Source organism: Meriones unguiculatus, chromosome 10 (genome assembly GCF_030254825.1).
Source record: "Meriones unguiculatus strain TT.TT164.6M chromosome 10, Bangor_MerUng_6.1, whole genome shotgun sequence".
Taxonomy (NCBI): Eukaryota; Metazoa; Chordata; class Mammalia; order Rodentia; family Muridae; genus Meriones; species Meriones unguiculatus.
Genome location: NC_083358.1, coordinates 52,298,200 through 52,323,496, shown reverse-complemented (window position 1 = coordinate 52,323,496; position 25,297 = coordinate 52,298,200). Strand labels below are relative to the sequence as shown.

At 43.0% G+C, this 25,297-nt stretch overlaps 1 protein-coding gene across 6 annotated transcripts in view; it reads left to right on the top strand.

Annotated features, from left to right (window-relative positions):
- The window catches only part of Slc44a5 (solute carrier family 44 member 5), a 264,702-nt gene that overhangs the window by 48,675 nt on the left and 190,730 nt on the right, over window positions 1-25,297 (top strand). Inside the window, exon 2 of one of the 6 annotated variants that reach the window (XM_060392461.1) lies at window positions 19,357-19,440. The exons of the other annotated variants lie outside the window; for them this stretch is intronic. Within the exon in view, the coding sequence (XP_060248444.1) occupies window positions 19,428-19,440 (13 nt within the window). The 5' untranslated portion in view covers window positions 19,357-19,427. The remainder of the gene's footprint in view (window positions 1-19,356; window positions 19,441-25,297) is intronic. 6 annotated transcript variants of the gene reach the window in all.

Sequence of the window (25,297 nt, the reverse complement as noted above, 5' to 3'; positions counted from 1 at the left end):
ATAGGAAATATTATGAGAAGCCTTAACTCCCTCGTTGGAACATCTTGCATCAGTTCTAGAACTAGCAGTGGTGGTGTCCGAGGTCTGAGTAGGTTCAGGAGACCATTACCCCCAGGGGCGAGACGTGCTCCATGTAAATTGACTAACTCCATGTTTTCCTCCATTTTTGAAAGTCATTTAAGGTTCTTAAATTATTTTTTCCTTTTTTTTAAAATTTTTCCTCAATTACACTTTATTCATTCTGCATCCCCCTATATGCCCCTCCCTCCTCCCCTCCCAATCCCATCCCCCCTCCTCCCTCTGCATGCATGCCACTCCCCAAGTCCACTGATAGGGGAGGTTCTCCTCTCCTTTCTGATCTTAGTCCATCAGTTCACATCAAAAGTGGCTGCACTGTCCTCTACTATGGCCTGGTAAGGCTGCTCCCCACCAGGGGGAGGTGATCAAAGAGCAGGCCAATCAGAATATGTCAGAGGCAGTCCCTCTTCACATTACTATGTAACCCAATTGGACTCTGAACTGCCCTGGGCTACATCTGTGCAGGGGTTCTGGGTTATCTCCATGAATAGTCCTTGGATGGAGTATGAGTCTCTGGGAAGTTCCCTGTGTTCAAATTTTCTTGTTTTGTTGCTCTCCTTGTGGAGACCCTGTCCTCTCCAGCTCTTACTATTTCCCAGTTCTTACATAAAATTTAATTCACTCTGCCCAACAGTTGCCCATCAGGCTCAGCATCTGCTTTGATAGTCTGTAGGGCAGAGGGTTTCAGAGGCCCTCTGTGGTAGGTTCCTAGGTTGTTTCCTGTTTTCTTCTTCTTCTGATGTCTATCCTCTTTGCCTTTCTGGATGGGGATTGGACATTTTAGTTAGGGTCCTCTCTCTTGCTTAGTTTCTTTAGATGAACAGATTTTAGTGGGTTTGTCCTATGTTGTATGTCTATATGAGTGAGTATATACTGTGTGTGTCTTTTTGCTTCTGGGACAACTCACTCAGGATGATCCTTTCCAGATCCCACCATTTACCTGCAAATTTCATGATTTCCTTATTTTTCATTGCTGAGTAATATTCCATTGTGTAGATGTACCACAATTTCTGCATCCATTCTTCAGTTGAGGGGCATCTGGGTTGTTTCCAGCTTCTGGCTATTACAAATAAAGCTGCTACAAACATGGTTGAGAAAATGTCCTTTTTGTGTACTTGAGCCTCTTTTGGATATATGCCTAGGAGTGGTATGGCTGGATCATGGGGAAGCACTATTCCTAGTTGTCTGAGAAAACGCCAGATTGATTTCCAGAGTGGTTGTACAAGTTTACATTCCCACCAGCAGTGGAGAAGGGTTCCTCTTTCTCCACAACCTCTCCAGCATGTGTTGTCACTTGAGTTTTTGATCTTGGCCATTCTCATGGGTGTAAGGTGAAATCTCAGGGTTGTTTTGATTTGCATTTCCCTAATGGCTAGTGAGGTTGAGCATTTCTTTAAGTGCTTCTCTGCCATTCGGTATTCCTCTACAGAGAATTCTCTGTTTAGCTCTGTTCCCCATTTTTTAAGTGGATTACTTGGTTTGCTGCTTTTCAGCTTCTTTAGTTCTTTATATATACTGGATATGAGTCCTCTGTCAGATAAAGTGTTGGTGAAGATTCTTTCCCAATCTGTAGGCAGTCGCTTTGTTTTGGTGATGGTCTCCTTTGCTTTGCAGAAGCTTTTCAGTTTCATGAGGTCCCATTTATTGATTGTTTCTCTTAGAGCCTGTGCTGTTGGTATTCTGTTCAGGAAGTTTTCCCCTGTACCAATGAGTTCTAGGGTATTCCCCACTTTTTTTTCTAGCCGATTTAATGTGTCAGGTTTTATGTTGAGGTCTTTGATCCACTTGGACTTCAGTTTTGTGCAGGGTGATAAGTATGGATCTATTTTCATTTTTCTACATGTAGACATCCAGTTGGACCAGCACCATTTGTTGAAGATGCTATCTTTTTTCCATTGTATGGTTTTGGTGCCTTTGTTAAAGATAAGGTGTCCATAAGTGTGTGGGTTTATTTCTGGGTCTTCTGTTCGGTTCCATTGATCCACTATTCTGCTATTATGCCAGTACCATGCAGTTTTTAAAACTGTTGCTCTATAGTACAACTTAAGATCACGGATGGAGATACCTCCAGAAGATCTTTTATTGTAGAGGATTGTTTTAGCAATTCTGGGTTTCTTGTTATTCCATATGAAGTTGAGAATTTTTCTTTCCAGGTCTGTAAAGAATTGTGTTGGTAATTTGATGGGCATTGCATTGAATCTGTATATTGCTTTTGGTAAAATGGCCATTTTTACTATGTTAATCCTACCAAGCCATGAGCATGGGAGATCTTTCCATCTTCTCATATCTTCTTCTAGTTCTTTCTTCAGAGATTTGAAATTTTTTTCATACAAGTCTTTGACTTCCTTGGTTAGGGTTACTCCGAGGTACCTTATGTCATTTGTGGCTATTGTGAAGGGTGTTGTTTCCCTAATTTCTTTCTCAGCCTTTTTGTCTTTTGTATACAGGAGGGCTACTGATTTTTTTGAGTTAATTTTGTATCTGGCCACTTTGCTGAAGGTGTTTATCAGCTGTAGAAGTTCCCTGGTAGAGTTTTTGGGGTTACTCACGTGTACTATCATATCATCTGCAAATAGTGATAATTTGACTTCTTCCTTTCCAATTTGTATCCCCTTGATCTCCTTCAACTGTCTTATTTGCTCTAGCAAGGACTTCCAGAACTATGTTGAAGAGATATGGAGAGAGTGGGCAGCCTTGTCTTGTCCCTGATTTCAGTGGGATTGCTTTAAGTTTCTCTCCGTTCAGTTTGATGTTGGCTACAGGTTTGCTGTATATTGCCTTTACTATGTTTAGATATGTGCCTTGTATCCCTGATCTATCCAAGACTTTAAACATGAATGGATGTTGGATTTTGTCAAATGCTTTTTCAGCATCTAGGGAGATTATCATGTGGTTTTTTTCTTTCTGTTTGTTAATATGGTGGATCACATTGATGGATTTCCCTATATTGAACCCTGCATACCTTGGATGAAGCCTACTTGGTCATGGTGGATGATATCTTTGATGTGTTCTTGTATTCGGTTTGCGAGTATTTTGTTGAGTATTTTTGCATCAATGTTCATAAGGGAGATTGGCCTGAAGTTCTCTTTTTTTGTTGGGTCTTTGTGAGGTTTAAGTACCAAGGTGACTGTGGCTTCATAGAATGAGTTTGGTAATGTTGCTTCTGTTTCTATTTTGTGGAATAGTTTGAAGAGAACTGGAGTTAGCTCTTTTTTGAATGTTTGGTAGAATTCTGCACTGAAACCATCAGGTCCTGGGCTTTTTTTGGATGGGAGACTTTCGATGACTGCTTCTATTTCCTTGGGAGATATAGGACTATTTAATTGATTTACCTGGTCCTGATTTAGCTTTGGTAAGTGGAATCGATGAAGAAAATTGTCCATTTCATTTATATTTTCAAATTTTGTTGCATATAGACTTTTGAAGTAAGTCCTAATGATTGCTTGGATTTCCTCAGTGTCTGTAGTTATGTCCCCCTTTTCATTTCTGATTTTGTTGATTTGGATGGTGTCTTGCTGCCTTTTAGTTAGCTTGGCTAAGGGTTTGTCTATCTTGTTGATTTTCTCAAAGAAGCAGCTCTTGGTTTTATTGATTCTTTGAATTGTTTTATTTGTTTCTAATTGATTGATTTCAGCCCTGAGTTTGATTATTTCCAGCCATCTGCTCCTTCTTGGTGTGTCTGCTTCTTCTTTTTCTAGGGTTTTTAAGTGAGCCATTAAGCTGCTTGAATGCGCTGTCTCAAATTTCTTCTTGAAGGCACTTAGTGCTATGAACTTTCCTCTTAGCACTGCTTTCATTGTGTCCCACAAGTTTGGGTATGTTGTGTCTTCATTTTCATTGAGTTCTAGGAAGATTTTAATTTCTTTCTTTATTTCTTCCCTGACCCAGCTGTCTTTTAGTAGCAAGTTGTTCAGTTTCCATGTATGTGTAGGCTTTTTGCTATTTTTGTTGTTACTGAGGTCCAGCTTTATTCCATGGTGATCAGACAGGATACAAGGGATTATTTCAATCTTCTTGTATCTGTTGAGGCTTGCTTTGTGACCAACTATGTGGTCTATTTTGGAGAAGGTTCCATGAGGTGCTGAGAAGAAGGTAAATCATTTTGTGTTTGGATGTAAGGTTCTGTAAATGCCTGTTAAGTCCATTTGATTCATGACCTCTGTTAGAGATACTGTTTCTTTGTTTAATTTCTGTTTAGTTGACCTGTCCTTTGTTGAGAGTGGGGTGTTGAAGTCTCCCACTATTAGTGTGTGGGGATCTATGTGTGGTTTAAGTTTTATCAATGTTTCTTTCACAAATGTGGGTGCCCTTGTATTTGGGGCATAGATGTTCAGGATTGTGATGTCTTCTTGGTGGAATTTTCCCTTGATGAGTATAAAGTGTCCTTCCCCATCTCTTTTGATTAATTTTGGTTGAAAGACTATTTTATCAGATATTAGAATGGCTGCTCTTGCTTGCTTCTTGGGTCCATTTGCTTGAAAAGCCGTCTTCCATCCCTTTACCCTCAGGTAATGTCTATCTTTGTGACTTAGGTGTGTTTCTTGTATACAACAGATTGCTGGGTTTTGTTTACGCATCCATTCTGTTAGTCTGTGTCTTTTTATTGGAGAATTAAGTCCATTGATATTCAGAGAGATTAATGACCAGTGGCTGTTAGATCCTTTGAATTTGATGTTGGCTGTGGTCATATGGTTGTGTGCTTGGTTGCTTTTAGTTTTACTGTAGTGGGGTTATTTATTTTCTGTGTTTTCTTGAATGTAGCTAGCTTTCTTGGGTTGTATTTTCCCTTCCAGCGTCTTCTGTAATGCTGGATTTGTTTGTAGGTGTTGTTTAAATTTGTTTTTGTCATTGAATATCTTGTTTTCTCCGTCTATGAGGACTGAGAGTTTTGCAGGGTATAGTAGCCTGGGCTGACATCTGTGTTCTCTTAGGGTCTGCATGATATCAGTCCAGGCCCTTCTGGCTTTCATAGCCTCTGTTGAAAAGTCAGCTGTGATTCTAATGGGTTTGCCATTATATGTTACTTGGCCTTTTTCTCTTGCAGCTTTTAGTATTTTTTTCTTTGTTCTGTATACTTACGGTTTTGATTATTATGTGGCGGGAGGATTTTCTTTTCTGGTCTAATTTATTGGGTGTTCTATAGGCTTCTTGTATTCTTATTGGTCTCTCCTTTAAGTTGGGGAAATTTTCTTCAATGATTTTGTTGAAAATATTTCCTGGGCCTTGGTGCAGGGAATCTTCTTTTTCCTCTATCCCTATTATTCTTAGGTTTTGTCTTTTTATGTTGTCTTGAATTTCTTGGACGGTCTGTGTCAGGAATTTTTTAGATTTACCATTTTCTTTGACAGATACATCTATTTCTTCCATTGTATCTTCCACACCTGAGATTCTTTCTTCCATTTCTTGTAGCCTATTGGTTATGCTAACCTCTGTAGTTCCTGCTTTCTTCCCTAAGTTCTTTCTCTCCACAATTTCTTCCATTTGTGTTTTTTTTTTAAATTTTTCCAATTCTATCTTCAGGTCTTGAGCTATTTTGTTGGTTTCCTTCCCCTGTCTGACTGTATTTTCATGTTTTTACGTCAATTCCTTCAGCTGTTTGTTTGAACAATCCACTGTTTCTTTTATTTCATTCAGTGATTTAAGCATTTCCTCTGTAAAGGCCACAGACTGTTTGGCTGCAGCTTCCCGTATTTCTTCATGGATGGCCATAATCTCCTTGTCTTTAATTTCCTCCATTTCTTTACGGATAGCCATGATCTGTTTGTTTTTATCTTCCTCTAATTCTTTTCGTATTTTATTTGTTTCCTCTGTTATCTTCTTCATGAGCATAGATGTTAGGTCATCTCCTTGAATTTAATTTATGCTGGGGTGTCTAGGGCTATTTGCCCCTGGATAACTGGGTTCTGGAGATGCCATATTGCTCTGGCTTTTGTTGGTTGAACTTTTACACTGTCCTCTACCCATTGGGCTATCTTAGTTGTTTGAATTTAGTTTCTGGTTGTTCCTGGACTCTTGTAGTGGAGTGAATCCCTTCGGCAGGAAGATGGTTTTTCCTGAAGGAAGCCTTTCCAGCTTTTTGGGTATAGTCACTGGATGTCCGGTGTTTTTCAGGAGTTGCTACAGCTCACCTCAGGCATAGAGACCTGGGTAGTAACTGTGGTCCTGATTAGTTGAGAGGGCTCTCCTCTCACTGGGAGAAGTCCTGGAGACAGCTGCCCTCCTTCTGGGTTTCTTGCTGTAAATTTTATGATCAACTGCTGTGACCTGTGTGTCCCGTGGTTTGGTCGGTTTTGTTAGTGATAACTGGTTGCCCCTTGGAGCAGTATCTGGTGGGTTGATTTCAGGGTTCCCGGTCTTTTGTAGGTCTGAAGTTGGGGCTCTGTGCCCCAGAACCCAAGAGGTAATCTGTGGCGGGTGAGTACTGCTCTGGTGTCTTGGGGCGCATAGTTCTGCCTGTAAGGTGTATTTGGTACAATGCAGGCCTCTGGGCTGGTGGAGGGTGCGCCTGCCTGCTAGTCTGCGGGAGCTGAGTTTCCAATCACTCTGTGCTCCCTGTTTGGGCCCAGATCTGTGATGGCTGGGCGTACTCACCTGTCTGCGATCTGCAGGCTGCTAGACTTTCCCTAGGTGACCCCGCAGCACGGTTTCTTCCTTCCCTGTGGAGTCCTCTCTGGACAGGGGTTCCCAGTCCCTGTTGTACTGGGGCACGCAGCTTGTCTGTACAGCTGAGCTGAGCGCACAGCTCTCTGCGTGGCAGGAGCTCAGTTGTGTTGGTGGTGGGTACCCGCCGTCCTAGAGACCTTCCGGGGAAAGACTGGGTGACCCGTGATCAGTCTGGCAACTTTGCTTCCCAGTGGGGTCCCCCCGCGACTGGGACTCCCAGCCTCAGGCACCCTTGTGCTCACGGATCAGCCTGGGAAAGTGATTGGGACACGGATGCTTGCGGCTCCAGCCCGGAGACACAAAGCCCGCGTTACCCGGGATTTCTTCCGGGTTCTGGCTGGGTAGCCGTGAGTGGACCCGACCGATTCCCATGCTGTGGGAGCCTCCCCTCACCTGGGAAACACGATCCATGTAGTTTCAGGGCCCAGAGTTCAGTCTCCTGGTCTCTGCACGGCGAGTGTTGTCCTGCTTCTCAAACGCGGTGCTCTCCCAGCGCCGCCATCTTGGCTCCCCCCCTTATTCATCTTTCTTGTTTTCCTTCCCTCATGTTCAGTCTTCCCGTTGATCTGCTCTATTGGCAAGGCTTTTTAGAGAGTGTTTTGCTTGGCTTAATGGGCTTTTCATTTCTAGAATTTCAATTTGGTCTTTTTGGTTGTTTATCTTTTATTGAATTATTCTTTTATATTTTGTATTGACTTCCTTCTGTTATTTAGCTATTTATTTGTAGTCATTTCACCTTCAGTTACAAGTTGAATTGTATCCTGTTTGATTTCATTAACCCTTTTTATCTTATGCTTTTGAATCCTCTGGCATTTCATGTGATCGTTTTCATTGGAAATTGCTATTGTGGCATTCTCTTTTATCTGTTTTTTTTTTCTTTTTTTGGAGGGGAAAATTACAATATTTTTATTTTGAAATGCATTTCAATTATCTGGATTTTTTAAAGAAATGTTTTTTCTTTTGTCTGTATTTGGACTTGTTCATCTGGGATAACTAAATTGGTTAAATTTTTAAAATAATTTTATTTTTTATGTGACTGTATCTATGTTTGTGTATACCTCATGTGAGCTGAGGCCAGAAGAGAGTATTGGGTGGCTGTATCTGGAAGTTGTTGTGAGCAGTCTGACATGGGTAGTGAACCTCCTTTGTGAAAGTGCTGAGCACTCCTAACCACTGAGTGTCACTCCTGCAAACACTTGAATTCTTTTAAAATTAGATATTCTCTTTCACTTGCATATTTGCAGTATTCAATGTGACTAGATTGTGGCAAGTTCAGATGTGCAAATCAGTAACTAAGCATTCAGCCCTCATTGTAGGGTAAAAGGTCGAGCCCACTTCCAGGTTTGAAAATTTATCAAAACCCACCAATCCCTGAGCCTCCAAACCTACCAATCTCTGAGCCTGAATTCCCACCAGTCTTTGAGCTTGCCTTGAAATCCCACCAATCTCCACACTAGAAAACTCTGCCCCCAAGAATCCCTAAATAAAGCCCGCATCCTGCCCAGTACTCACCCAAGCAGAGGCAAGCAGCCTCTTCTGTGTGAGGTTTGTTGTGTGGTGTGACTTTGTGACATTCCTTGGCTCCTGATTGCCAGGATACTCTTTCCTTCTGGCTGCAACACTTCTATAGGGGAGCCTTTTCCCCTCAGAGCGGCAACAGTTGTGCCCATGCTCAGGGAGCCGGGTTACAACCTCTGCATCCCTCAAATCACAACATTGTACGCAGAAGCAACCACAACTGTAGAGTTGGAGATTTTACTACAGATATCTTAATATAGGCACAAGGATTAAGAGAAAAAGAGTCGTTCAAAATAAAGTTGTACATAAGTATGGTCATGATTTCCTTGTGGGGAGAATCACATGGATAGATAATAGCCCATCACAGAGTGTCCACTATGAGTCACTCAATGTGCTAGGGTTAGTAATAAACTAAAGCATAAACACAGCCCTCAGTAGTGGTACAGTTAGTGAAGGGAGGTGATAGATAACTGCTCTACTAAGTTTATATCCCTTGAGTTTTGATTCTACTTTTTTCTTCTTGTTTCGATATGAGACACCCAGGAACTGGTGCTGTTTGCAGAGCCACAGGAGAGGCAAGGCTGTTGGATCCTAAGGAGTGAAATTAGTCTGCGAGTCCCCATCCCCACCTATTTTCACTCTCTCCTGTATGCCTGCCCAGTTATGCTCATCTCCCAAGAGACTAAAAGACCTTTCCTGAGATGCAAGTACACTTTCTCCCTCTCTTCTCTCCTCTCCTACTCTGTTCTCATCTCCCTGCCCCCCTTTCCTCTTAGGAGTCTATGATAAGCATCTCTGTAAAACAAACAAATAAAAGATCAGAAGCCAATATGTCATTTATATCATCTCTGTCTACATGCTTGATACCATGACATTCAAATTATGGCAAACTCAGAATTTTTTCCCTGAAAAACACACAAAATTTATTAGAAAATACAATGAAATCTTTCTGAAAGCTCTGTTTTTCATTCATAGCTTGGCAATGTTCATATTCAGGCTGCTATCTATATATTAGCTGTGATATATTGAAATAGAATTTTTTTTGAAATCTTGATTCCTTAAGCTTTTATTAACAACAGTGAAAGGAATTGGGGAGTTGGGAGTTGTTACTAATGAGTATGATGTACCCACAACTATGGAATGGTCATGTTAGAAAGTTATGGATAGCATAGAACCTCAGAGTCTCAGGTAGAAGATTCCCTCACACTTGTAGTGACCACAAATGAGTGTCATCATTTCTTCAGAGCTATAGAAACTCAACATGAATAGGTTTGTTGAATCAGTCTCTATGAACAAAGCTTTCAGAGCAGTCAGAGTTAAAGGGTGAAAATGAACAAAGAAGCCATTCAGGAAATTTAATAAGGCCTCCTTCTGTATGTATAAAGTAGTCCTTGTTGTTAACTGGTTGGTTGATGCATTCCCTCGTCCACCTATGATGTCGTTGAGGGCAACTTACAGAACGCCCGCCCAAAATCCTATTCTTAACCTGGAAATCATAAACTCTTTTGTCATCTTGCCTTAAAATAGAACTTTAAGTGTTTTTATATAGCTAGTAACATATGCTTCTGTTAGGAGGACCGTGAGCATTGTGTGGAGATCACGCGTGTATTTGCAGCCATTCAGCATTAGTGTCAGCTGTGCCTCCTCAGTGCCCTGTGTTAAGAATGTGGTACGGGCTGCTCAAGGTGCAGAGACCAACAGAGACATTGCAGAGTGGGCTGCTGACACAGTCAGTGGCTGAAGAGATGCAGACGCAGAGGAAGGCTACATGGCAAACACAGGCCATGGGAGTATATGGTCCCATGGAAGGAAGAAAGACATTCCCAGTTTCATTTTCACAGGCACTAACAGCTTCTTGAGGTCACAGTGAGGGATGGGCCCTAAGACAGATGATTACACAGGCAATGACTGAAAGGCATGCATCATGAAGGAAACACTTTGGAGGCAGGAGGATTAGGGAGGGATTATGACAAAGTATAAGGAACACTTCATTCATTTGAAAAATTTCCATAGTTGGTGTAATAGCATTGTCAGCTTGACACAACCTAATATCACCTGGAGTGATAGATTGTCCACCTTGGATTGGCCTTTGGGTGAATGTTTATGGGGGGGGAATAATTCATGTGAGAAGACAGCCCACTATTGGCAGCACCATTCCCTATTCAACAGCACTTCAGCTGAGCACAAGCAAGTGAGCATATATGTGTTCATTTGTCATTACTTTTGACTCTGGGTGGGGTGTGGCTAGCTGCCTGACATTCCCGCCTTGACTTGCCTGCTACGATGGACTGAGCTGTAAGATGACCTTGTCTCCTCCTCTACTAAGTTGTCTTTTATCAGAGGATTTTATCACAGCAGCAGACGCAACTCTAGAACATGCAGTTTAAGAAAACAAAAAAGAGCATTACACTCTACACTCTGAAGTATCCCTGGAGCTTTGCTGTGTGTTTACTGTTTAATATTCACCATAACTCTGTGAAGTAGTGTACGGCCAAAGCTGAAGGGCTGATTCCAGCCTGATATCACAGTGTGTGCGCTGTTCCTCCGGGGAAATCCTTGCTCAGCCTCAGAAATTGGGTTTCTCTGGTCACAAAGGGGTCAACAGGCCCATGAAAACTGATTCTTTCTAACGAAATTAATAGGAGTCTGATTATGGGCCAGAGCACCCCTTTACTAATTGTGTGGGGAAATTAACTGCCAAGTAGACTGGAATGCACCTGTCATTTTGTCAGCACGTTTTATTCCCTAAGGGCTGCAGGGTGCTAAGAGAGTAGAGAATTCATAGGAAGTGAGCCGGATGCTTTTAATGAGGAAGCAGTAATGCTGTGCTGGAGCCCAGTGTACTACACCACCATGGAAATAAGCTTGCCTGCCTAAGAGGTCCCAGTATTGATTTCAGCCATCCAGGCTCTACTCTCTTATTACAATTCAGATTGCAGCAGTTGTGAGCAAATTTGGAGGGCCAGAAACCTTGTATAAAACTGTTTCTCTGGAGTGAGCTGAGCATCTGAATGTGCTACCAGAAAGGGACAAGAGATTGCACATAGGGAACAGCAGCAGTGACAGGGCATTGCCCGTAGCACCACACGGCAACATCAAACCGATGGGGGAGTTGCAGTGTTTGAGAAACTGCTTAAGGATATTGCATGAGTTTATGAATCTTGTTTCTGTAACAGCCTTAACAACACTTCTTTCTTTGGAGCTGGTGAATGGAAATGCAGATCACTTAAAACAATATGCCCGTGAAGTCATTTCTCAACAGAGAGCTTTCTACATGGGGCATGAGCCCCCAGAGCTAATGTGTCCATATTTACATGTTTTATTTCTTCTAGAAATGTATTCTTTCTCCTGTTGGGAGTGTCTGATTCTTTGCTTGCTTTGCTTCTCCTGCCCTCTGTTCTTCACATCAGCAACTCTTGCCTGCTTCACTTCTCAGATGCACAGTAGCTCTTTCCCTGGTTCTTTATCTTTACTGTCCAGTTGTGTTAGTCCAGCTGTGGACTTCACTCTCCAACCTAGCTAGTCTGCCTTCCCTATTAATCAATCTCTTGTTCTGAGAAAATTGTTTATATTGATGTAATATTTGCCCATGTAAGTTTGATTATTATAGCCTTTAGAAAGTACACATTTATGAGTGTCTGTTGGTGCACGAAGTTTTAAGTCATCACCAGCCAAAATTCCAGCATGTTCTCACGATCCCTAAAGATACCCACCTCAATTTAGGTCAGCTTTATCATCCTAGTGATCTCCTGGAAACCAGTGAACTATCTTCTGATTCAATGGTCCATCTCTGGAAATACAGTGGAAATGGAATCACACACTCACAGCCTTCTGTGTCTGCCTTCACTCTGTGTAACACTTTCATTCACAAGGCACTGGTGCAAGGACTGCATTCCTTCTCATGGCCAAATGGTGTGTATCATGTGTCTATCTATGCCATGTCTGGCCTATCCATTAACTAGTTGATGAACACCTGGATTGGCCATTGTGACTAAGAGGCCATGAACATTAGTGCTCATGTGTTTGGCTGCATAAGAAGTAATCAATGATGGAATTACATTCAACTGTGGTCCTTTTACTATGCGGAAAGAAGAGGAAGACTGTGAATCTGAGAAGCTATGCAGGACCTGGCCAGCCTCTGGTTTCCAGATCATGGGCTTACTGTTTGCATTTCACTTAACGTGTCATCCTTATCTGCTTGTCCTCCTGCTGTGCTGAAGTCATCCCATGTCTCCTTGCTTCAGTGTCTCCATTTGCAAGGAGACATCACTGAGCTGCGTGTAGTGACCAAGGTCTTCTCCTGCTCTGAGTACCTGAGACCCACGAAGCCACAGTTTCCAAGTACGCTTTACTGTATCCGAGTGATGCTGGCTGTTTCTCGATGTCACTGGAGAAAAGTTTCATGAAATGTGAGTTTTCATCTTTAGATGGAAGAGTATTTTCTACTTGTTTTTTTTGGCTCTGAAAAACTGGGTATTTGGGACCTGTAACTAAAAGTGGAACTTCAGAAATAAGTGCTTTAGGCATGGTACTGGCATAGAAACAGAATGGTGGATCAATGGAACCGAACAGAAGACCCAGAAATAAACCCACACACTTATGGACACCTGATCTTTGATAAAGATGCCAAAACCATATAATGGAAAAAAGACAGAATCTTCAACAAATGGTGCTGGTCTAACTGGATGTCTACATGTAGAAAAATGCAAATAGATCCATACTTATCACCCTGCACAAAACTAAAGTCCAAGTGGATCAAAGACCTCAACATAAAACCAGACACATTAAATCGGTTAGAAGAAAAAGTGAGGAAGAGCCTAGAACTCATTGGTACAGGAGACAACTTCCTGAACAGAACGCCAACAGCACAGGCTCTAAGATCAACAATCAATAAATGGGACCTCATGAAACTGAAAAGCTTCTGTAAAGCAACACCATCATCAAAACAAAATGACTGCCTACAGATTGGAAAGAATCTTCACCAACCCTTTTTCTGACAGAGGGCTAATATCCAGTATATGTAAAGAACTAAAGAAGCTGAAAGACAACAAATCAAGTAACCCAATTAAAAAATGGGGAACAGAGCTAAACAGAATTCTCAGAGGAATATAGAATGGCAGAGAAACACTTAAAGAAGTGCTCAACGTCATTAGCCATCAGAGAAATGCAAATCAAAACGACCCTGATATTTCACCTTACACCCATCAGAATGGCCAAGATGAAAAACTCAAGTGACAACACATGCTGGAGAGGCTGTGGCTTGCAGGTAAATGGTGGGACCTGGAAAGGATCATCCTGAGTGAGCTGTCCCAGAAGCAGAAAGACACACACGGTATATACTCACTCATATAGACATGTAATACACGATAAACCTACTAAAATCTGTACAGCTAAAGAAACTGATCAAGAGAGACGACCCTGATTAAAATGCTCAATCCCCATCCTGAAAGGCAAAGAGGAAGGACATCAGAAGAAGAAGAAGAAGAAGAAGAAGAAGAAGAAGAAGAAGAAGAAGAAGGAAGAAGAAGAAGAAGAAGAAGAAGAAGAAGAAGAAGAAGAAGAAGAAGAAGAAGAAGAAGAAGAAGAAGAAGAAGACAGGAAACAAGCTAGAAACCCGACACGGAGGGCCTCTGAAAGGCTCTGCCCTGCAGGCTATCAAAGCAGATGCTGAGACTTATGGCCAACTGTTGGGCAATGTGCATGGAATCTTACGTAAGAAGTGGGAAATAGTAAGATCTGGAGAGGACAGGAACTCCACAAGGAGAGCAACAGAACCCAAAAATCTGAGCACAGGGGTCTTTCCTGAGACTGATACTCCAACCAAGGACTATGCATGGAGATAACCTAAGATCCCTGCACAGATGTAGCCCATGGCAATTCGGTATCCAAGTGGGTTCCATAGTAATGGGAAGAGTGACTTCCTCTGACATAATCTGATTGGCCTGCTCTTTCATCACCTCCTCCTGAGGGGGGAGCAGCCTTACCAGGCCACAGAAGATGACAATGCAGCCACTCCTCATGAGATCTGATAGACTAAGATCAGAAGGAAGGAGAGGAGGACCTCCCCTATCAGTGGACTTGGGGAGGGGCATACGTGAAGAAGGGGGTGGGAGGGTGTGCTCGGGAGGGAAGGAGGGAGGGGCTTATGGGGGATACAAAGTGAATAAAGTATAATTAATAAAAAAAAGAAAATAAAAAAGGCAAAAAAAGAGAAATATTTCAATTATACCAGTAGGAAACAGCCTAAATTATTTTAGCATAGTAGTTTCTTAATAGTAAAACAACAGATCTCTAGATTTCAGAAAGTTAGCAAAGCTTCTTTTCATTAAAAGTATGAGGTCATTCACCGAGGATTTTGAACCTTGAATGTGAAATTGAACTAGTGGCATGTGAGGAAACCAGCCTTCAAATTATAGAATTAGTCTTTGTTTTTCTTGTCTTAAAGAGACAAAAATGAGAGGCTCTGTGCTGACTACACTTATGTCAACGTGACACAAGCTAAAGCCATCTGGAAGGAGGGGTATCACCTGAAAAAACACCTCCATAAGATCAGGCTGTAGGCAAGCCTGCAGGTCATTGTCTTAATTAGTGGTTGATGGAGGGGCGGTGCCCGGCCTATTTCGGGGGTTCCTTCCTGAGTTGGTAGTCCTGCAGCCTGTGAGAAGGCAGGCTGAGGAAGCCATGGGGAGCCAGTCAGTGAGAGGTACCCCTCCATGGCCTCTGTGTCAGTTCCTGCTTCCTGGTTCCTGTTCTGCTTGTTCCTGTTCTGACTTCCTTCAAGGTTGAACAGTGATGTGAAAGCATTAAGACAAATAAATTCTTTCCTCTCCACGTTGCTTTTGTCATGGTGTTTCATCACAGCAATAGAAACCCTGAATAATACAGGCACACTCTCAAGATTCTTAGTGGGAGTCAGTTTTCAGGAGTGGGTAGCAAGCACTGCAATAAGACAGATCTGGGGTTAGGTTATAATCAGGATTTTGAAGCAAGAGCAAGAAGTTTCCAGCAAAGATTTGTAAGAGGAAAATGATTAGGTTGGGCTATACGACATGTGAGCATTGGGGTTCTTAGCAGTGTAATGCAAAACCAGAATAAAATGGGATAATGTTTAAAAATGGTTTTAAATATTCTTCCTTATAAAGTCTCGAATGTGGACACACAGAGAACGAAGTCGCCAGCCGAGGGGACTTTCAGAAGTGAAAGGCTGAGTAGTGAATGTGTAGGTAGGATGGGGAAGGTTGACAGTCGCCATTTGCAGCCATTTTGGAACTATTGATCCAGTTGTCAGATACTAAACTTAAAGAAGAAAATATTTACATGGTATCAAAGCACACCAAAGCTTGCTTATTAACAAGTGAAACCTGACTGGCATCGCCCTGTGAACGGTCAAAGTGAACAGCCTCAGTGGTGGGATAACTTGAGATTTCTGATGTCAAGAGCTGAGAAACTGCTAGCATTATTTATTCAGTAGTCCAATATATTGTTTAGATATATTCAAGTAGAGATAGAAGGCCAAAGGGGGGAATTCTTCAAAGTAACTGCTTGGCTGCTTTGCAACTTCTCAGTGTTGTTAGAAACGAAGCATGAAAGAGTGTTCCAGAGGCAGGGTCCTAGGACATGGCAGCTACAAGTCACGTGTAACTTAGATCGAGCTCAGAGGAAACAAAGCCGACAAAGGCTTTATTGGAACTACTACAGACACATGAACGCACACCGCACTAGATACGTGTATTGCATGATGTTCGCCTCCTGGGTTAGACAAATGTCCTGTTGCGTACATGAGAATGGCCTTGTTCTTAGGAAACAAAGTATATTCAGATAAAAGCAATTACAAACAGATAAAAACAATTCTGGAAGTAACAATGAATTGGCTCAAGAAGTGTTTTGTGGTGAGTGTGTGTGTGTGTGTGTGTGTGTGTGTATGTATGTGTGTGTTTTCATATGTATGTTAATGTGTTTAGCATGTCTTGTGGGTTACTGTAGTGTGTATATTAGTGTTTCTATTTACACGTCACTGTGTTGTATTCTAGTGTGTGTTAGTATGTGACCATGCGTTTGGGTGTACGTGTTCATGCAGAAAGACAGAAATCACTCGCCGTGGGAGTGGTAACTTCTTGAGTGTGGTTGGAAGGTGTGCGGCAGCGACTTGTCTGCTCTGCTCTGCCTGTTCTGTGTGGCTGTGAGAGAATGCTGCAGCTGGACCATGTCCCTGGAGCCGAGACTTCCTGGTGAGCAACTCTGAAAGCTGAGGAGTCCAAGAAGGAGGGGCCGGGTGCCGCCAAGCCCTGCGCGGTGTTATATTACAGAGAAAGCACTGCGTGGAGGAGGACGGAGAGTGCGTGGAGGAAGATGGAGGGGGTGGAACAGACGGAGGAGATCAAGCGGGGCTCTACCTTTTTGTCAGGATCTTTCTTTCAAAATAACAGCATTGACCATTCGTGAGGGTGGAGCTGTGGCCTGTATGTGTCTTAGTACTACTGACAAGGCAGTTAAATTTGAGAGACACAAAACTTTAAACCACTGCATCTTCCAAGGCTTCTGTGGGGTTGAAATTATTTCAGTACAGAACTCTAAGAAGATGTAGGCCTGGTTATTAATCTCCCACAAGGGAAGGAGCTGGCCTGAGTCACTCACCATAGCACAGAGAACATTCAGCAGTGCTGGGCGGAAGTGGACTCACTGTTAGTATAACTTACTAATTATCTGTTAGTACAATTTGTAAAACAAGGCTTTGCTTGGTGTAACTCTCCCAGACCACATGTTTTGTGAGCAGTTCATCTTGAACAAACTACCAGGGTTTGAAGCTGTCAGTCAGGAAGTTTGCTGGGCGTCAGTGCGAGGGAGATGGATGAGTCCTCATTTTAAGTTACTGACAGCCAGGAAAGACTGTCTGCTGTGACAGGTGGGCAGGGCAAACAAAGCAAACAAAAATAGCAGGGAGCACAGTAACCAAGACAAATTTGGGAGCAGTTTAGCAGAGAGGCATGGCAGTGAGTGAAGCCTGTCCAGCTGTAGGGGGGAGAGGGACAGACAGAGATGATTCCATGCAAAGGGAAAATCAGGTGGCAGACAAGAGCTTGGGGTTCAGCGGACTCTTAGTCAATTCTGTATCACAGAAGCATGACACAGCAGCTTCTGACTTCCAGTGCATAATAACAGAAAACACATAAGATCTAGTTTAGTTCCGTGAGTGCATAAGACATTAGTACAAAGTGAACACTAGAGTGTGTGTCTCGAGCAGACATTTCGATTGGCTGTGCCCTGCTGCCATCATTACAAATGAGACGCCTTCCTGTGACAGATTTATTTTCAAATATTTATTTACTTGTTTGTTTGTTGTTGTGTATGTGTGTAACTGTACCATGGCACTTGTGTGAGGGTGAAAGGATAGGAATTCAAACGGTGAGTTTCAGGGGTCAGTTCTCTCCTTTCCCCGAGGGTTGTAGGGACTGAATGCAGGTGATCACGTGTGTGAAGTGGTTTACCTCACAGAGCCTCTCATCAGCCCTTGCTACTGTTCTGATCACATTTGAACAAGACAGAGGCCCCTTGTACTAATAGAAATCTGAGTCTCATCATTCAACACTTCATATTTGTGGGTCTGAGTTGAGAGCCCTGGTTGGAGTCACATTTTCATAAAAACATCTTGCAATTTACAAATTGCTACTAAAAAGAGATATTTTGTTTTTTAATTGCCATAATTGGTTTTTATTATTAAAATGATGGCAAAACAGCCACAGGCAAATATTAAACACAAATTGTCATCTTTGATTTTTAAAGCTTAGTATTCCTGAGATGCATGGTTTCCACAAGCTCGTAGGAACATGCTCAGATAATCATGTGTGCAGAGAGGCCACGACAGCCTATGGAGAATGAAGTAAAAAGAGTTAGCACAAAAGTGTTCATCTCCAGTAGCAGATGCTGTAGCAATTTAACTGATAGGCCACTTCTGGCCTGTGAAATCAGATTTCATGAAGTTATGACAACCCATGTTGAGGCATGTTCAGCAACAAACAACAAAGTCCTTTAAACTGTCTGTGTCCAATAGCATGGAAGTAGTTAAGTGACATATGTGTTGACATTACCTGAGCACTGAGACCATTTTATGTTTAATTGTGTGTATATTGTGAGTCTCTGTGTATGTGCATGAGAGTGTAGTACCTGTGGAAGCCAGAAGAGGGCATTAGACCCTGAGCAGAAGTGGCAGGAGGTTGGGAACCACAAGAAGTGGTGCTGGGGCCTTGGCAAGAGCAGTGTGCATTCTTAACTGCTGAGCCCCAGTGTTCTGAAGGATTTAAATGATCTAAATGTTTATGTTAAACATACAAAAGAGCAAACAAGACATATACTTTCAGCTGTGTCAGAACACACATAGACACTGTTGATAATAATCCTATAGAAGAATCCTATAGACACTGTTGATAATAATCCTGGCTATAGAAGGTGCTGGAATGTTGGCTGAGAGCAGATGAAGAACATCAGATGGCAGCTATGGTACTGTTACAGCTTTTCTGAAAGATGTCAAAATAGAAAGCGAAAAGATACATACAGAAAAAAAGTGCAGAAAGGCGAAAGAACAAAAATTTCAGCACTGTTTCCATGACTTGCGTGTATGGAAATATCATAAACTCATTATTTTATATAATTACTACATGCTAATGAAAATAGAAGCAAACACATACATGGAAAAGAAAAACCGGTAAAGTGAAAAGCAAAAGCCATTCATTCCAATGAATGTGTTAATCAGCAGGCAAGCAAGACTTAGAAATCAGTGTCAATGCCAGACAAAGGGCACGTGTGGGTGGAAGGCAGGCGAGGCCGGAAGGTTAGGGGTGCTCTTCCCAGGTGCCATGCGGGGCGTGAGAGAGCTGGGGTGAGGCCAGCAGCGAGGCCCTTACTATTTCAGCTCTGTGATAAAATGAAGCTGCTTCTGCAGACAGCAGATGTCTGCACTGTTCTCTTTGTTAATTCTCTGGGCTTTAGGAAACACGCATAGGTAGAGGAGGTCGTGGGTGTATTCCTAAGGGGCTTTTTTTTTCTTGATGAGTGACAATCACTGGCAATCGATAACCGTTTTCATACTTGTTTCTATCACAGATGCCTTTCTAAGCAACTCAAGTGTGCGGTGACTCAGTTCAGGCCTTCTGAAGAGACAGCCTCTTGTCTTAATGAATGACACAGGTAATAGCCCACTCCAGTTCAGCCTCTGTCTTTGTTCAATGCTACCCATGGACAAGTGGACCCATGGGTGTGTGCCCCAGTGTTTCTGGGAGTGTCCCCAAATGCCTGCAGTGGGACACTGTGTCTCTGTCTTCGAACCTGACAGCCTATGATGGGCTGTCTTCCTCTCCCCAGGCTGCCAAGCCAGGACCCTTCATAGGCTGCCATGCCACGCCCCTCCCCGGGCTGCCAGTCAATGCTGGGACTAGAGTTCTGTTTTCACTCTCAAAAGATTCCTCTTTTAGCCACCTTTCCCAGTGCTGGTGTGTGCTCCTTAGAGATGCTCCATCTGTTTCAAGCTGTGTGTTAGAAGGGACCGCATGGCTCTGACACTGCCCCAGTTAGACGTCTCCAGGATTAGGTGTTATGCCCCTTTGCAGGTGCAGGTCAGACCTGCCCATCTTTACCCTCTTCAGACTTGGTCTTTGGGGTTTTGAGACACCACTCAGAGGGTGAGACAGCGAGCTCAGCTTTGCACAGGGGCCAGTGCTGTTCCTCCCTGAAGGGAGATGCTTCCCTGGCTGGGATAACTCTGGCTTACTGGAATGAAAGCTTAAAAGCAGAACGTGTAGCCAAAAGTTGAGAGCAGCTTTGGTCTCTGACTGAGCATATTAACAAGCTTAAAAGAGTCATTAAAGATAGGATTTGAAGGTCTGTGCAGCAAAGTTCTTAAAAAAGAGAGTGAGTGAGTATTGTACACACTCCTGAAGGCCTCCGGGCCCTCTTGCTGGTGGGTGTCGGCCCTTCACTTCCCAGCTTGGCCAAGCGTCACAGGCCATGCTGGGACAGGTCAGTCGTATGCCTACCAGTTTTTATACATACATTGAGAAAAGCACGTTGATTAGAAACCTGTAGCCAAGTCTCCATATTATAGCAAAGATCTCAGGCCAAACAACAAGGCTTCACACTCACTAGGGCATCCCAGGAAGCTGGTGTCACCACTGCACAGCCAGTGTCAGCTGGAAACATCAGTAAGAAACAAACGAGCCGTGAAGCTCCGCTCTCCCTGAAATAGGAGAAACTCTTCCAAAGCAGTGACCAGGGAGTTATACAGAATGGGTAGAAGGGCCTGTGGGCGGAATAGAAATTCCAAGTGGCTATCTCTATTTGTTGTGGTTGGAGTGAGAAACGTTGCCATAGGGTTGGGTGTTTGAACACTCGGTCCCCAGATGGTGGTTCTGTTTAGTAAATTATGGAGCATTTAGGCAGTGGTTCTCAATTTGTGGTCACACCCCCCTTGGGGTTGCAGCCTATATATCAAATATTTATGTTATGATCCATAACAGCAGCAACATTACAGTAATGAAGTAGCAACAAAATAAGTTTACGGTTGGGGGTTTCCAGAACATGATGAGCTGTATTAAAGGGCTTCAGCATTAGGAAGGTTGAGAACTCTACTGTAGGAGATACAGCCTGGAAAGAAATGGGCCCGGCGTTAAGGCTGTATAGCCAGCCCCATTTCTTGTTGACTCTCTGCCTTCTGAGTGTGGCTATAACACGACCAGCCCAGTTCTTGCTCCTGTCTCCATGCCTTCCCTGCTTCCTGCCAGGATGGAATGTGGCTGGCTTCCTCTGGAACCGTGAGCCCAGACACACCCTTCTTTAAGTGGCCTTCTTCAGAGAGTGGCACCACATCAACAGAGAGGCATTCCATCCAATGTGGCTCTCATTATGTGAGAAAAACGTAAAGTAAAATTCTGGCATAAAAAAATTCTAACTGTGTGACTAAAACATATTAAGGAGACACTTTTAGGATTTCAATGCCATTGGAGATTGAGAAATAAGGTGCCATCATGAATGTCTTTTGAATTTGTTGGGGTGTGGTGTATATAGGAAGCACATCTGGAATAGAGTCACGGAGAGGTGTTCTGGGTGAGCCAGGCCCCGGGTCTAGAGCAGGTCAGTGCTCTTGCTGCATCTTAGACTGTGCTGTGGCTCCTGTGACTCAGAGGAGCCAGAGCAGGGAGCACTGACACACAGATCCCGGCAACACACGGCCTCAGGGACAACAAAGAAACGCTAACGTCGGAGGTAATGAAGATGAGAGTTTGGCAAATTATTTAGCACCAAAAATTGCTCCGGAGAGAAGTAATACATTTTGCTTAAACTGATGCGAATTTTATGTGCCTGGGATTGTGTGCTTGCAACAAAGCCAATAGACATTTAAATTGGGTTTTCAAGCTGGCGGTCTCCCACATTTGCTACTTTAGCTAAATGGAAATGCCTCAATTTCCTTTTTATGTCTTCAGCAGAAAGGAAGCCATTATGGCTCATCTTAAAAGTACACTGAGGATTTATTTTTATTAGCGCCTTAACTTTGCTGAGTGCTGTGTGCCTTGCTTTCAATCTCCTGCTAGGAGATTGCTGGAAAAGGACATTTCATTATAAAAGTTAAGAATTAACACCATAGACAGTATTTCCATAAGCAAGAACTTGTCTTCCTGTAATATACATTTATCTGTACATGTAAAGCAACACCCTCTCAGCTCCCTCTCTGTGTGCATGTTTGTGCTTTTGCGTGTGTATTCTAGCAGTCATACATATTTTCAGAAAATACTGGTGTTCTACAAAACAAAAACTCACATGTTCAGGTGGGCTCAATAAGGCTAAAAATGATGAAAATGAAACAGAAGGGCCTAAATAATGAAGGTCAAGACTAGAACTCTTTCCCCTCAATTACAAGACAAGCAGTTCATTTAGACCCATTTTTCCTTCTCCTACCTGCTATTCTTCTTTAGAATTATATTTCTGTTACTTCTGTCTTTGATTTTTGATCACATATGCCAGTGCTGGCCTTTTTCAGAACTTGTGGAATCCTCGTTCTTTTGCTGAGCTGGCTGGCTGCTTCTTTGGGTTCCCAGGCCTTCTCATGTGCATGCTAGATACATCTTGCTATTTGTTTACAGTGCTGTCCTTCCCACGAAATGGAATTCTAAAAAATATTCTTCATGTTCTCGTGTCCACACTGACTAGAACAGCATTTCTAGTGTGACTCTCAGCACATTTAGAAAATGGCTAATGATTGAATAATTAAAAAAAAAAAAGGAAAAGTTGAATGAAGCCCTTAATTCCACACCCCCTTCTTTCCCCACTCTGCCTTCCCAAGTCTGTCCGAGGCCCACCTCCCCTTGATGATGAGTCAGGTTGGAGACACAGCGGCTGTACCTGTTGCTGTCCTTGGCCGTAGGACTGTCCCGGTCTACTCTTTTAGGGAGTTAACAGGCATTCCTGGCCATTTGTTTGCCAAACAGCGATGTTTTCTTCACATATGAGATACATGTTTTGATTGCAACACCAGGTATCGTCATCAGGGGCTGTTAGACCAGTTGTGAAACCCGTGTTATCTGATATAAATAAGGTGGCTAAGAGCCTCGAGACAGGGCTCCTTTTTCAGCAGAGAGAGACATAGCTTCCTTATTTTCACCATGATGGGATTTTTGAGAACAGAAATGAAGTAGCAGCTAGCTCCAGCAGAAAGAGAGCTTCTTTATGGACCAGTTTGCACACATCACCTCTCTGATTACATTTATAATCTATTCAGATTACATGTGGGACTACATATTGCGATAGCAGCTGTCTCCAATAGACAATTCAAAGTCCAGTCACATCGGTAAAGCTTTGCCACACTCAGCCTTAGGCGTTACCTGGCAGGCTTTACCTGTCTGATTCAGGCTTGCCTCACAACTATGACCTTCTGCTGCTGCTCATAGAACACTAGGTTTATAGGAAGTGCCACCACAGCTGACTTCAAAATACATTTTAACAGTTTTTTTTATTTTGATAGAAAAGAATTAAATTGTAATTTCTATTGTGGGCCAAGTGTTTTTATTGGGTAGTCTCTCTCTCTCTCTCTCTCTCTCTCTCTCTCTCTCTCTCTCTCTCTGTGTGTGTGTGTGTGTGTGTGTGTGTGGGTTTACAATCTCTAAGTTACAGGAATTGAACTCTTACTATGATTATTTTAGAGTAAATAAATAAAAAAAGATTTGGACCCCAGATTGGGAATTAGCTTGCCCATTGTGATAGAGCTGAGAAGAAACCCTAAATTAAATCTTTTGGCTTCTTATATTTATTCTATATCTACCATATTGGGGAGCAGGATGCATGTAAAGAACTTGAATTTTATAAAGAAAACAGGAGTATCTCAAAGCTTCCTTTGGTAGCTGTGAATGGTGTCTCAGGAGCCAACTAGAATGATTTCTGCTTGGTGAGCAGTCACCTGCTCCTCCTCCAGCTGTGAGTCATAGAAGTTGGTCTTCTAAGCAGAACGGCCACCATGGTCACAGGCCCAGCTGTGCCTGCTTGTCATTTAACTGGCTTGTTGACTATTGACACTTGTTTAGAACAGGAGGGGCTAGAGGGGAGTCACTGGACCCTTATGTGAGTGTCCTGCTACTCCTTCCAGCTACTTGTATGCATTTCTGACATAACTGCATGTGTCCCCTCGAGTCCGGAGACCAGGACAGGCTACCAGAAGGGACCCCATCTTGGTGGCTGTGGGGAAGCCATCACCCATCCTGGGTGAAGACCTTCCATTGTGGCTGCTTTGGGGTCACCCACATTTCTGCCAGCAACCCTTCACCCACCCTGTCTAAATAAGCCCTAAAAACTCACTGGCTCCATGTGATGAACTCTGGTGGGATCATACTTAGGTTTGCTGTTGGTCTTAGGAGGAAGTGTAGACTTGTGTCCTCCAGGATGGAGTCTCATAACAGCGCATTGACTGAAACTGATTCAGTCCCAGTCTGGGACCCGCTTGGCTAGAGCGCTAAGTGCCCCAGGTCCGTCTTTAAGAATGACTGACCTACTATTTGGGAGCCATGATTGTTCTGTTTAAATGGTCTATGCCTGCATAGCTTTATAGGAGTCTGATTAGAACTCTTGTTTATTTTTGTTTTTTTGTTTGTTTGTTTGTTTGTTTTAGTTTTGACCTCAACCTATGGCATCCTTGTCATACCCAGGCTGATGAAATAAGAGTTACTGCTGCTTTCTATGCTTTTTGCGCCAGTGTGAATCTGTAGTAGATATTTCACACCCATTGGGACTGCTGCTGCTCTTCCCAGCTGGTAGGACATTCTTCCACGGAGCAGGCCCAGTGCGGGCCCCTTGCCTCAGCGGGCGGTTTCAACATTTTTCACGGCCTTCTAGTGGGTTCCCGAACAAAGGAGTGACTCTCCCCTTCTTCCTTTAAGGATGAGTGGGGTCCACCCTCCTGGGGTCAAATGTCTGCAGAGAGGATTCAGTGCTGGGACCTTGCAGCAAGAGCTGCTAAAATGTGTTAACTATGAAGTCACACACTGTCGTGGTCATCATGGTGTCCACGATTAGAGCAGAAGTGGTCTCTAGCTGTGTGAGATGACACAGGGTTTCTTCTCTCAGATAATTAGCTTCAATTATCTTATGTCTAAAAGTGAAAGGCAGAATTAAAAAACATGAAGGTGGAGTTATGCCTGTCGAGGTGTGGGCTCATTTTAGCCGTGTTGTGAAAGTGACTGTGATCAAGCTGATTTAGAAAGAGGCTCTGGAAGAATTATAATCCAAAAACATGAGTGTTCTTTGCTTTATTTTTTATTTTTAAATTTATTTACTTTACATTCTGATTGCAGCCCCCTCTTTTCCTCACCCACCATTCTTCCCTCTCCTTCTCCTCAGAGAGGGTGGCACATTGAGCTGCTGTAGAACTCGGACAATCTTCTCCCTCTGAGGCCGGATGAGGCAGCCCAGCTAAGGGAACAAGATCCAAAGGCTGGCTTCAGAGTCAGAGAGGTCCCTGCTCCAGTTGTTGGGGGATCCACATGAAGACCAAGCTTCACATCTGTTC